Source organism: Dromiciops gliroides, chromosome 3, assembly GCF_019393635.1.
Source record: "Dromiciops gliroides isolate mDroGli1 chromosome 3, mDroGli1.pri, whole genome shotgun sequence".
NCBI lineage: Eukaryota > Metazoa > Chordata > Mammalia > Microbiotheria > Microbiotheriidae > Dromiciops > Dromiciops gliroides.
The window spans coordinates 84,739,679-84,753,768 of NC_057863.1; the positions used below are offsets into that span (position 1 = coordinate 84,739,679).

The window sequence follows — 14,090 nt, forward strand, 5'->3', positions numbered from 1 at the left end:
GTTGGGACTCTATAGTAGGCTGGCAGTTAGGAGAGGTAACTGATTTCCAAAGTAAAGGAATTAAAGTGATACTCTCATTCTTATCCCTATGCATTTTTTACAATACCTTGTTAGCAGAATGTTGCATATTCACTTGAGAAATAAATTTGCAAATCTAGATAAAAAGCAAGCATATTTCAGCTAATATATCTAACAATTGTAATTTGATAGTCCATAATATCCTAGGGCTATAAGTTATCGTATGCTACAATATTAATTGTAATATGAATTTAAATGAATATTGGACTTAGTTGCTGAGAAGCAATTGTTTCATCCTTGAAAAAGGAAATAAGAGATTTCCTATATTATACCTAGAACAGTAATGTAACATTCCCATCAAGGACATAAATGCACTTTTAAAAAAACCACTAAAGCAATTACAAGTTCAAATTTCAGATAATAAACAGGAAGTTGTGTCAAGTCACTGAAAAACACCATGGTTAAAAAAACCACCATGGTAACAGAACAAAAAGAACAATAGCATTTATCTAGCACTTTAAGGTTTGCAAACTGCTTTACAAAAAATTATCTCATTTTATTAGAAACTAGAACCCTCAGCTGTATTTGGAATGACACGCAACTAATTTGTATAATTTCTTTCTTTTTTTTTTTTTAAATAGGCATTTTTTTTTTTATTTTTTAGTGAGGCAATTGGGGTTAAGTGACTTGCCCAGGGTCACACAGCCAGCAAGTGTCAAGTGTCTGAGGCCAGATTTGAACTCAGGTCCTCCTGACTCCAGGGCTGGTGCTCCATCCACTGTGCCACCTAGCTGCCCCCTATAATTTCTTTTTACAAAACGTTATTTATATCTTTCATTTTTTACACCCCAATAATTTCCCGACATTTTATCTACCCCCAAACTCTTCCTTGTGGCAAAGAAAAATTAAGCAGGGGCAGCTAGGTGGCGCAGTGAATAAAGCACCGGCCCTGGAATCAGGAGTACCTGAGTTCAAAGCCGGCCTCAGACCCTTGACACTTACTAGCTGTGTGACCCTGGGCAAGTCACTTAACCCACATTACCCCACAAAAAAAGAAAAAAAAAAAGAAAAAGAAAAATTAAGCAGCAAAATGATAATTGATGATGGTATATATAACATTCTGCTCCTGTAGTTCCCCACTTTATGCAGGAAGAAATGAAGTGCATTTCATTGTTTCTTCTCTGGACTGATGTCTGATCATTATAATTGCATAATTCTGCTGCATTCTATTCAGAGGTCAAGAATAGTGACAATACAGTGTGTAAACTGATATCCCTTCGTCCACAGAATGACACCTTTAGGCATCTTTTCCAGAGTGAGACATTTGGTTATGTTTATAATCTACTGGAGTGAAGTCGATCTTAGAAGGAGTTCTTGGTCTAAGGAGGGAAGTTCTGTTAACTCCTGCTGGGGCAAATGGGATCTCCTTTTTTTTTTTTTTTTGGCAACAAAAATTTCTTTTTTTTTTTTTCAGTTCCATCTAAGGGTAGTTTTCAACATTCATTTTCATAAGATTTAGAGTTCCAAATTTTTCTCCCTCCCTCCATTTCCTCCCCCCTCCACAAGACAGCAACCAATCTGGTATAGGTTATATAGGGGCAAATGGGATCTCATCGTAGAATAATTCCAGAAGAGCCCCATATGTCTACATTCATTCTGATGGGAGTTTTCTCAGCATCACTAATAATCACTGTTTACATTTAGTAAAAAACAGTGATTTTTCCTAGTATTACAAGATGACAGTGTTGAAGGACGAGGTAAAAAAAAAAAACAAAACCTAGACTGGTGTATAGTATAACTGTGGGCTTCCATCACTTTCTATAAATTGCATGGTGAGAAAAAAAATATATGTATGTGATATACAGATCTAAACATATATCTGTATATATGCTATGTAAAAGCAAAAGTTACTGCACTATCATATTACTGAAACAACAAACACATTTCATCCCCATGAAATGTCCTCAGCTAATTGTATTTAGCATGCTCATCCTACAGTCTATCAGACATCTCTGAAACATGTTGCTAACATTTTATGGTTCACTACTGTCTGGGCCATAAATCTTTGAAGTCTGATAGTTAATCATATTTGATAATTGTCAACATTAAAAAGGTCTTTGGAAACCCAACACTGATGGCTTTGATTTTTCAAGTCATAGTTTGTTTAATATCTAACCTTCCGTGTTTGGGGCAGCGAGCTAGAAACTGTTACTTAAACCGGTGGCTGTTGCCAGGAATCTAATTCACAACTTCTGAGTCAGCTCTCCCACCCATCTCTGAATGTTCATGACTCAGAGTAACAGTCTGCACTTAGTCTAATTAACTGTTCTTTTTTTTTTTTAAGCTTAAAAAAAAAATTAAAACAAAACCAAAAAAAGTCCTCTCCCTCTTCTTCTCTTCCTTTGGTGTTAAGGAGAATACAAAAGAACCCATACCTTTTTGTCTCTCCTGTGGGTTGTATGTAGGGAATGGATGTGGGTTGGGCTCATGGCGCCTGGAGGTGGTAACAAAATGTTGACAGCTCTCAAGAGAGGGCTTGGGAAAGAGCCCATAGTCAGCACGCTCCTATGGAAGGAAGAAGGAAGAAGTTGTAATTTCCCTTGATATATACCAAGTTAATCAATCATAGCAAAACTCAAGTCAGGTCATCACCACCATTAAATCATATTCAATCAAGGAAAAGATTATGGAGTGTTTATTTTGCATTATTGTTTCTCAGCTATGGAAATCTTTTTTTTTTTTAATGGCTTCCCAACAAGCCCATTGTTGCCTGTGTGACAAAGGACCTTGACAGTGGTGTGGGGCGAAGGGTTTTGAGAGCCTATCTCTAACACAGAAAGAGGATTAACTTTATTATTCCTTCTCCCCCCACCCCCCACCCCCTTTTCCACTCACAACTGGCTTTTTTCATATTTGACTCCATCTGGGAGTGCAGCTTGTGGCAATGTCAACACAAGACATAGTGAATGCCAAGGGTGTTTCTCTGCCAGCCAGCTGGTCCCCCTCGTGCTCAGAGACCAAGTGCATATGCTCTAGGACAAGCTTAAACTAGAATATCTTTGGGACTCAAGAGCCCCAAGTACATCCCATCACAAAAGCCTGGTCTTCCAGCTGGGCATGAAAGCAACCCTGCTGCCAGACCCCCGGGCTGCTTGCTTCTCTTCTGGGAAATCTTTTCTTGCCACATCTTACCTCCTAAGTTAATTCTGATACTCTGCAAACAAACGCATGTTTTACCCTGGTTCAGAGGAGACCGAATGGTATGATGGGGGTTAATATTCCACAGGTGCTCAGCACTTGGATATTGTAGATAATAAAGTGTTCTGGTCCATTTAAAAAAAAAAAATTTAGGACTGAGGTTGAGAATTATGCTTTTTTCTTGCTTCTGCCATTTGTCTCCCTGATACGTTTCAAGGGAGAAAATGATGGAGAAGCCATCTTGCCACTGATCCCTTGATCATTACTGATAGAAGAATGATGCCATCCAAAGAAACACAAATCAGAGCCCTTAGCCACTTTGACTCTGCAAATAGCATTTGGTCTGAAACAATATGTTTGACTTACTCCACCCCCCCCATTTGTTTTCTGCTAGTTAATTTTTTTTTTAATCTTAGTGATTTCATCAGTGTGGAGAGCTCCCTGGTGTAGAAACTCCCTCCATTGATACAGAGGGCAACTCATCTGCAACTTTATAGTCTTAGCAACCTGAAGGCACTGAAAGATGATGTGATTTAGCATGCGGGAGCACCTTGGAGGAGGATGTAGGTTTGAATCTCCCTGCTTCTGGGAACATCTACTTCCTCTATCTTATATATACATAAACGTTTGTCTATCCTCTCCCTTGTTAGACAATGAGCTCAGAGACTGCTTGCTTTTCTTCACATCGCTAGTGCTTAACATAGTGTCTGGTACATAGTGGGAGCTCAAGAAAAGCTTCTGAGTCAGTCATTTATTATCTATGTCACCTTGGGCAATTTACCTATCTGGGCTTTAATTTTGTGTGTGTATGTTTTGTGTTGTTGTTGTTGTTGTTGTTGTTGTTGTTGGACAGGGTTTGATTTGATGAGAGCCAAGGTTTCTCCCAGCTCAAAATCTATGATCCTTTCACTTGATCATGGTCACATTACTAATATGTGTCAATCAATCAGTCGACATATATTAAGCACCTACTATGGGTCAGGTACTGTGCTAGGTACCTACCCTGTCAGAGGCAGTTCATGAAGCCAGGTTTTCCTGTCTTGTGTTTGGCTCTCTATCCACTCTCCTATATTGTCTCTTATTAATTAAGATAAGAATAAAAGGCATTGCAGTATAGAGAAGAGAGAGCTGGTCTCAGAGAGAGAAAGTTCTGGGTTCAAGACCTATCTCTGATACATACTGGCAATGGGTGGGCAAGTCACTTAACCCTTCAGTCAACCAGGGAACTTTTTAGGACTAGAATTTCTGCAGATCTGATGTTGCTTTGCATTGGTACAAGGAGTTGCCTTATCGGGAACTCATGACGCAAACAAAATCACATGTCTAGTTTAAAAAAAAATAATAATAATAGTAAGTGATGCTTTCAGCAAAGGAGAATCTTTTAGGTTTTTGTTAAGATTGACCACATATTGCAGGTATCGAAAGACCAGCTCTGTTTTCTGGCTAGACCAGCAGATGAGCTGCCCCTAAATTAAAGCTGGATTCCCAGTGGGAGAGACAGGATTTGCCGTGCATATCCCTGTGCTTTGAATTAACAGCAAGAAGACCAACAAGAAAAAAAAGGCAACCTGCTTTCCCAGCTCTTTGATAAATGACACAATCGATATCCCAACAACTGATCAGTAACCAGCCTAATTAAAGTATTCAGCCTGTAAAATAGAGCTGTCATACAAGCCTCCATTAGTGTCCCAGCCAATAAAAAAAATAATGGATTTTTAAACATATTCTGCTTTCTACCAAGATGGGCTGTTGCAGCAGGGAGGGAAGTGTTTTGGGGAAGGGGGAAAAATAAAACAGGTCATAACCCATTTTTTTTTATATCAAGTCTCCAGCCTCAAATGGAATTACAATTGAACCTCAAGCTCATTCTTGGAAAAAATATTTCTGTTTAAAATGATTTTGATTCAATCAAGAGCTCATTATGTATTCTTCATGAGGCACTCATCAGAACTGTTTACATGTCTTGTACATCTGGGTAATGCGGTGGGGGGGGAGTCCCAACAACTCTATATTTTGACTTTTCATAAGTAGCTTCTTCAATTTTTTATATGAATAAAATGTTCAATTATAATTCATGCCAAATCTAACTAATTGATTTCCCTAAACATGTGAGGAGCATTGAGACCCTTTTGGGGTTGTAAATACTTTAAAAAAATAAATCACCCCCGAGTGCAATGGCTAGCCCAACAGGACAATACAGTACAAAGGACCACCACTGAGGCACTGAGCTTGCATTGACATGGAAGACTGTAGATTTGGGAGATAAAATATTAGAGATTAAAAAAAAATAAACACAAGATGTACATGAGGCTGGCATATATATGTGTGTATATATGTAGATATGTGCATATATGTATATGTGTGTGTGTGTGTGTGTGTGTGTGTGTGTGTGTGTAAAATCCTCTTTAATATGCACTGGGGCCACACTGATTCCCAATAGCAGAGAGCAAGCTGCCTCTTTATTCCCTAAGGAAAGTACAAAAATATTAACAAGTCTAAAACACATCTTGGAAAAATAATCTCATAAAAATCTGCTTTTCCCTTCTCTTGTCATTTCTCATTCTCTGATTGGTCCCCTGGTGATCTGTTCTGAGATGTGACTTCCCAATATGGGTCATGAGCTAAGTGTTAAGGACTTTCTTTTCCTGAGCTAGCTTTCAAGCCACCCAAGAGTGTGAGAATTGGAATGAAAACATTTGCCACAAAGGAAAAGACAAATAGCAAATTTGGGCCAAAATACTTAGTGCTGATCCGCTGTCCGCTGACAGAGAACAATGGGGAAAGAGGCATGGGGTAGGTTACAGAGGGCAGAGGGACAAAGTGCTTTGGTGTCTTGGTCTGTGCCCTTCTACCCTCCACAGAAAACAAGGACACTGTATTCCAAAACAAGGAGAAATACTCAACTTGAATAAAGCAACTCTTGAAATCCAGAAAAGACTATATAATTATTATACTGACAGAGAAAGTATAGTTTCTTTTCAGTAGATTCTAATTTAATGAAACAAGTTGTGTAGCCTATTACTACTTTCTTTGCCTGTCTTACTGCTTTGATGAAGTACACCTTAAATGAAACTTGGGGTCTCACACTTTCACTTTTTTTCAAAGTGGAGAATGTCAGAGAAGAATATTCAATTCTTTTCAATTAGAACACTTGTTCTGCTTCATCCTAGCTTATGTTAAACGTACCTATTGTGTTATGGGAGCATTTCCTGCCCTTTGAAAATTTACCTCCAAGAAAAACTTTAAAATGCTGATTCTTTCCCTCAACTCTTTTTAGTGCCTAATTTTTCCTCTTTCCCCCCCTTTTTTTTCACAAGTTCAGTTGTATCTAATGTTTATGAATATTTTATGCCTATCCATATTTGAGTGAAAATGTTATATTATATTAACAAGAAAGCTACAAAAGCAGATAACTTTATGTGATAAAATATTCTAGAAAAAAAGTTTTTTGTTTCCATAACAACATGTGTAAATTAAGTCCCAAGCAACACACTCTGAGGAGCAAGATTTAAATTTGCTAATTCAGAGGTCCACATAACCCATTTCAATCCTCACAAAAATTTAAAGGGTAAAGATGCAGAATTGTTGCTGGTATGTATTGATTTCTATAATGCAATATATTATTTTTTTCATTTGGAAGGTACAGATTTATTTGTATTGGTTTGTCATGTAAAGAGAATGTTGGTAAATCAATTATAAAACATGAAAATCTTTATTAACGGGGCAGCTAGGTGGCACAGTGGATAGAGAACCGGCCCTGGAATCAGGAGTACCTGAGTTCAAATCTGGCCTCAGACACTTAACACTTACTAGCTGTGTGACCCTGGGCAAGTCACTTTAACCCCAATTGCCTCACTAAAAAAAAAAATCTTTATTAAGTAGCATTCAACTTCCAGAATTATTTATAACATGGGAACAGATAAAAACAGCCTTTCATATTTTGCATTTCACCCTTTAAAGGGTAGAAAGGCAAAAATGGGTGAAAAACAACACATAGACTTGGGAATCAGGAGGCCTGGCTTTGAAACTAACAAGTTACATGATCTGGTCTGAGTGTCCTGAGTCTCAAGATCTTCATTTGTAAAATGAGGCAGTTGGACTAGATGAGCTCTATTATACTATTATGTAAATGATTAACCTTGCTAGTTTTAATTGCAGACACATAGCTATACTTATTTCTCCTCCTCCTCTATTGCAATTTTATAAATATTAGACAAGTAAAATTCTATCTATAGTTCTTATGATGGAATCGTAGCACTTTAGGGATGAAAAAGGTCAAACAACTCATCTAATCTAATGATTACTGAATGAAGAAAATGAGACAATGAGGAGCTTAGCCACTTGTCCAAGGTCACAGAGCTAGTAAGTGGTAAAATAGGGTTCACAATCATATCTTTTTTCCCCTACTCTGTCATGATCCCTCACAAGTTTTGATATAATTTTGTTTTCCATTTTTGGCCAATTTCTTCCAGATATGTGTTCTTCAATCACCTCTGTCTGTCTGTCCAGTCGTCTCAGAATCACTAATTGAATCATCCCTCGGATGTTCCCTTCCATAGACATGGATCTTCTAAGAGTCTCCATAGCTTCATGGTTGGACTTGCCCAAAAGAGATTCTCCATTCACTGCAATCAGCTGGTCATTCATTCGCAAGCGCCCATCCTAAAACAAAACAACCATACAGTTACTGTAGGTCAGTATTCGATTCAGTTCCATTAGGAATTTATCAAATGCTTACAACGTACAAGGCACAAGAGACAACATATGACAGTGTATTTGGAAGACTGAATTGAAAGCCAAGAAGACATGGGTTCACATGCCACTTATTACTCATCATGGTTACATGACCCTAGTCAGTACTCTAGGCCAGGGGTATCAAACTCAAATAGAAACAGATCCCTGCATACTGCATATTGACTTAGAAAGCCACAAATGAACATTAGCTATGTTGTACCATACTTTTATTTATTTTCGTTACCTATTTCCCAATTACATTTTAATCTAGTTCAGGCTACACTTAGAAGAGTTGTGGGCTGCCTGATGCCTGGAGTGTGATGAACAATTCTGCTCTAGGCAGCTCCTCTAAGACTATAAAATTGAAAAGGAGCTCATGCATATTGGTAGAGGGAGTTTCCTCACTCCAGAGCTCTCTATCCAATGACACCAAAGTCAAGTCCCTATCCTTATGTATAAGGTAGTGTGCTGGATACTAGTGATAGAAAATTATGCAATAACACAGTCCCTGCTCTCAAGAAATGATACAGGGAGGAATGTAGCGTGCAGTCAGAGAGGTATAAGATAAAGTATAGCATGATAGGGTCAAATGACATAGGCATACAAAATGCTCTAGGAAGATTTGAAAGAGGAGAGAACATTTCCATCTGAGGATGGCAGAGAAGTTTCACAATACAGGTGGTTCCTGTACTGAGTCTTGCAGGAAGAAGAGGATTCCAAGGAGCAGAAATGGCAGTGATCTTGGCATAAGGAGGTGCCCTCTGTGAATGCATGGAGGTAGAAGATAGCAGGATGAGTCTTGGAGAGTGGCTATGTTTCTGCTAGAACAGAGAATTTGTGGAGGTTAGGATAAAGTAAAGCTAAAAAAGCAGGTAGGAGTCAGACTGGGGATGGCCTTAAATTCTAGGTTAAGGAGTTTGTATTTTATTTATAGGGAACAGAGGAGTTACTAAAGGGTTTTGAGTTGAGAAATGACAATCAAACTTGTACATTTAAAAAATAATGAACTATGTGAAGGCACTTAGAATACACATACACACACATATACACACATATAGATTCTAGAGATCTTTGCATTGTGCCATACTTCCTCCCCTAGGGAAGGTATGCATGCATGCATGCATATATATATATATATATATATATATATATATATATATATATATATATATATGGGTGTGTGTATGTATATGTATAGTATATATATATGTACATGTGTGTATATATTTATAACTATCTTCTGAATTTAAATACCTAATAAAATTAGTATTCCCAAATACATATCATGGGAATAACAATAGCACCTACCTCCCTGGGTTGCTGTGAAAATCAGTAAGGTGCTATATAAATTCTATTATCATCATCATTATATTAGAACAGAAAATTATTTTATATGAACCTGTGTACTATGTCTCCAATTATGAAAGTGATTTTTCCTTTAAATAAATACATGCGTATATATGCATTTAAACTTTAAACTTTACATGTTTTCAACATGTAAAATTCCTGGCTTAGCTGTGACTTTCTGGCCTTTTCTCTTTTGTGTATTAAAAAAATTCAATGACTCTCTTTTCTTTGTTTTGTTTTTGTTTTTGTTTTGTTTTTTAGTGAGGCAATAGGGGTTAAGTGACTTGCCCAGGGTCACACAGCTAGTAAATGTTAAGTGTCTGAGGCCGGATTTGAACTCAAGTACTCCTGACTTCAGGGCCAGTGCTCTATCCACTGCGCCATCTAGCTGCCCCTCTCTCTTTTCTTTGTATAGAATCTTCATAATATGAACCTGTATATGTCTAGATATGTCCCTCTTCTGTTGGTGACAAAGGAGGAGAGGGGATGAAAGGTTAACCCTAGGCCTCAGGTTAGCCCAACTCTTAAGACTTCAAGTTGAGAGAATATTGAAAGGTCTGAAGAGTGGGGAGGGGAATTGGTTTAAGCAAGTAACATAGGATATGAGGATATGGTTTAGACAAGGACATAGAGATAGAAATGGGGCAATGGACCATGACACTGGTGTATTTTCCCCACAAGCGGCTCCTAGGACTGAGAATCTTGGTCAGGTTATATCCACTCTTTGTGGTTCTAACCCCTAAAATCATGAGGTGAATGCTGCCACCCACAAAAGGGGTGGTGTTAACAGATACATGTAGTTCCTTCTCTAAAGCCATAGAGAGCTTGGCATCATCCTCTGAGTGACCTCTAGGACTGGAGAGAGTACATAACAAATGTGGTGGGTGTGAGACTCCCAACACTTGGGGCCTCATCATCAAATATGGCCAGGCGCTTGGAGGGCAGCCATCCCTTGTGGTTAAACATGCATGGTATTCCAGAAGAAGGTAGCCTTTTATTACAGAGCTATCAAATTCACATGATTGGCTCAAGAAAGGGGAGCTCTGAGATTATATAGTAGAAAGTCATTTTTATTATAAGGTTATGTTCACAGATCATGAGATCACACATTTAAATTTGGAGGGGTAAATCTCCTCATTTCAAATAAGATAATATTTGTAACCTGCTGAACACACTGCCTAATCAATAATAGATACTTAATAAATGCTTATTCCCTTCCCTTCCAGATAAGAAGTCAAGGTCCCACAGGAATTGAACCCACATCCTTTTAACTCTAGAGCTCTTTCCACAATGCCACACTTCCTCTACTAGGGAATATGGCTGGCACACACACACACACACACACACACACACACACACACACACTAATAGTATGAGGCACTACACATTTTTAGTGATAAGGTACTTAATAAATGAATGATCTAGAAAATCATTGAAGAAATGCCATATAATCTCTGTTTAAGTGTAACCTGGGCAAAATCATTTCTCCAAAATAGATTACATTTAAACAAGGATTATATGAAATTTCTTCAGTGAGTTTTCTGGAGCAGGTTTGTCAGTCAGTCAAAATACATTTATTAAGTGTCTACTATATGCCACTGTGCTAAGCACTGAAACACAAAAATTGTCAAAATATAGTAGGTTTCCTGTAGAAGTTGGGATTTTAGGTGGGACTTCAAGGAAGTCAGGGAGGTCAGTAGTCAGAGCAGAAGAAGAGCATTCCAAGGCATGGAGGACAGCCAGAGAGAATGCCCAAAGGTGAGAGATGGAGAATCTTGTTCATGGAATAGCCAAGGGGCCAGTGTCAAAGAGTGTGGGGTGGGGATTAAGGTGGAAGAAGATTCGAAAATCAGGAAGGTCTGGCTTATGAAAACCTTTAAATACCAAGCAAAGGATTTTGTATTAGATCCTGGAGGTAATTGGTAGCTATTGGAGTTTATTGAGTCTAATCCTCAAGTGTGGCATCTGGCATGTCATCCACACCTCCCTTCTTTTTCACTGGGCTGGCTCACTCATTGTCAATTTGCCCTCATCCTGGCAGGTTTGTGGTTCCCCCCCCCCCACCTCCTCAGAGTGTGTGGGAATGAAGGGGCAGCTCTAGCCATTATCATGGTTGCTATGGCTTTCCTTCAGGATGTGGGGGGGGGGGAGGAAGATATACACCTAGTCTTTTTTTTTGTTTGTTTGTTTTGTCTTGATGTAAAACATTACCATATTTGTCATTTTGTACAAGCAAACTTGATTAAAAGGAAAAAAATGAAAGAAAGTGAAAAATAGCATGCTTTAGTCTGTTCCATCAATATCAGTTCTTTCTTTGGAGGTGGATAATATGTTTCATCAATAGTACTTTGGGATTGCCTTGGATCGTTGAATTGTTGAGAAGAGTTGTCATTCAAAGTTCTTCATCAAACAATATTGCTGTCTCTGTACACAATGTTCTCTTGGTTCTGCTCACTTCACTATACATCATATCATACATGTCTTTCCAGGCCTTTCTGAAGTTATCCTGATTGTCATTTCTTATAGCACAATAATATTCCATCACCATCATATACCATAGTTTGTTTAGCCATTCCCTAATTAATGGACATTCCTTTGATTTCCAATATTTAGCCACCACAAAAAGAGCTGCTATAAATATTTTTGTATAAATAGGTCTTTTTGTCTTTTTGAGGATGTCTTTGGGATATAAACCTAGCACAGTGATATTACTGGATTATATGCCCACTCTTCACCTCTGTAGCTAGTGACTCCCTGCTGTTGTGTTTCCCAGAACCCCGTCTACTGTATTCTGCTGCCTCTCCATTTAAAAAGCTACAATAAACTGTATGTGGTAGCACTGCTGCTGTGTGTGTGTGGGGGGGGTAGGCTGTGATCCTTAAAACATACAGACATCAGCAATAGAATGATCCAAGACAGTGCCAAAAGACTTATGGTGGAAAATGCTCTCCACACTCAGAAAAAGAACTATGGAGTATGAATGCAGACTGAAGCATACTATTTTCACTTTTGTTGTTGCTTTTTTGTTATTGTTCTTTATGGTTTCTTGTGTTTTTTTTTTACTTTTGTTCTGATTAATGTGGAAATGTTTAAAAAGATAGTAATGTATAACCTATATCAAATTGCTTCCTGGCTTTGGAAGGGGGGAGGGGAGGGAGGGAGGGTGGGAGAAACATTTGGAACTCAAAAAGTATCTTTACATGTAATTGAGAAAAATTTAAAAAAATAAAAATTCATAAACCTTAAAAAATACAGACATTATTATTCCTATTTACAGATGAGGAAACAGGCATATGGAGTTAAAGCGACCCAAACAAGCTCATACAGTGGGCCAGTGACAAAAACAGGGTAGACATCAAGTGTCCTGAGTTAACAAACACAGGCATATCATAACTAAAGAACCTCAGAAGGGAAAGACTCAACAGTTGCAGAGAGGGAATGTTTTTAGAGTCCATGATTGAATGAATATTGAATAGGAACACATGATTCTTCCATAGAGTGGAGAGAACACATATACAATCAAGATAGAAATCTTAGCGTAGCCACCACCTCAATCTACAAGGGGACCCTGGAAAGCCAGTGGGAATGTTCATAAATTGTAAATAATGTAGAAGGAGCAGATGGCTGGAAAGAGTTCTCCTATGGACAGCAGTGCCAAGAGAATTAGCTGAGAAGGGGCACTGCAGAAAGAGCTGGGTCAGTGTGAATGTCCTACTGCTGGGGTGCTGAAGGAGCCATCAGTTGGTCCTTTAGTCACTGACAGACAGAGCCCAGAGCCATCCTAAGGAATGCATTAGCTGTTCTATGTAAAAACTGAGGTAATATCATGGACACAGAAGCACACCATATAATAGGCATATGAGGTTTTAAACGGAATGCTTTAATATAACTTAATGTTCCCTCCTTTGCCCTTCTCCTTCCACGCGACTTTACTCTAGAAAGGAGAACTGGGTATGAGAGACCCAGAGGGATGTCCAAACCAAGAGCAAACTGTTCATTTCCATTGTTTCATTTTGGATGAAGAGTGTGAGGAAATATCTTGGGGGCACCAGGACCAGAGGGGCAGGAAGAATTCTGCCGTTCTAACGGTTATATTCATGAGATTCTCCTTATGAAACGAGATGCAACTCAAAAGGTTATCCATTACTATAAATTCATTACTGTTTATCATAAAAAAATTTCTTTCACAAAAGCTAGTGTGTGTTTTCATTTGCAGATCCAGTGTAAAGCTGTGGCCTGAATATGCAACCTCACAGAACTAGATGAGCTCCATTCAAGGTCAGTCTAAAACAAAAAAGGTCGGGTTGCCCAAGGAAGCTGGAATTTTTTTTTTAAGTTGTTCCTGGGGCAGCTAGGTAGCGCAGTGGATAGAGCACTGGCCCTGGAGTCGGGAAGACCTGAGTTTAAATCTGGCCTCAGACACTTGACACTTACTAGCTGTGTGACCCTAGGTAAGTCATTTAACCCTAATTTCCTCACTGAAAAACCAAACCCTGCCCCCCCCCAAAAGTTGTTCCCTTTCTTTGTCAAGATCACCAGAGTTGGGGTAAGAGGAGCCAGCCACTGTTGTTTTCTGAGTTTGGCTGGTCTACTGTTATTGTTGGGGTATTATTTTGTCATCTGAAATTTAAATAATGGTGGTTTTTTTTCCTTTGTGTCTTGGTACCAAGCAATATACCGTCTCTTCTAGGGAATTCATAGAATATAATTATAGAATCTAAGAAGCACAAGGTGCCTTAGAGATCCTATAACTCTTCATACTGATGAAGGAACTGAGGTTCAAATGGATTTAA

The 14,090-nt window shown here is 38.5% G+C and overlaps 1 protein-coding gene across 1 annotated transcript in view; it reads right to left on the bottom strand.

Moving 5' to 3' along the window:
* Positions 1-14,090, bottom strand: part of PARD3B (par-3 family cell polarity regulator beta) — a 1,353,776-nt gene that overhangs the window by 490,484 nt on the left and 849,202 nt on the right. The window contains exons 12-13 of the mRNA XM_043998182.1: positions 7,708-7,878; positions 2,454-2,583 (exon numbers count right to left, since the gene is read on the bottom strand). Of these exons, the coding sequence (XP_043854117.1) occupies positions 2,454-2,583; positions 7,708-7,878 (301 nt within the window). The remainder of the gene's footprint in view (positions 1-2,453; positions 2,584-7,707; positions 7,879-14,090) is intronic.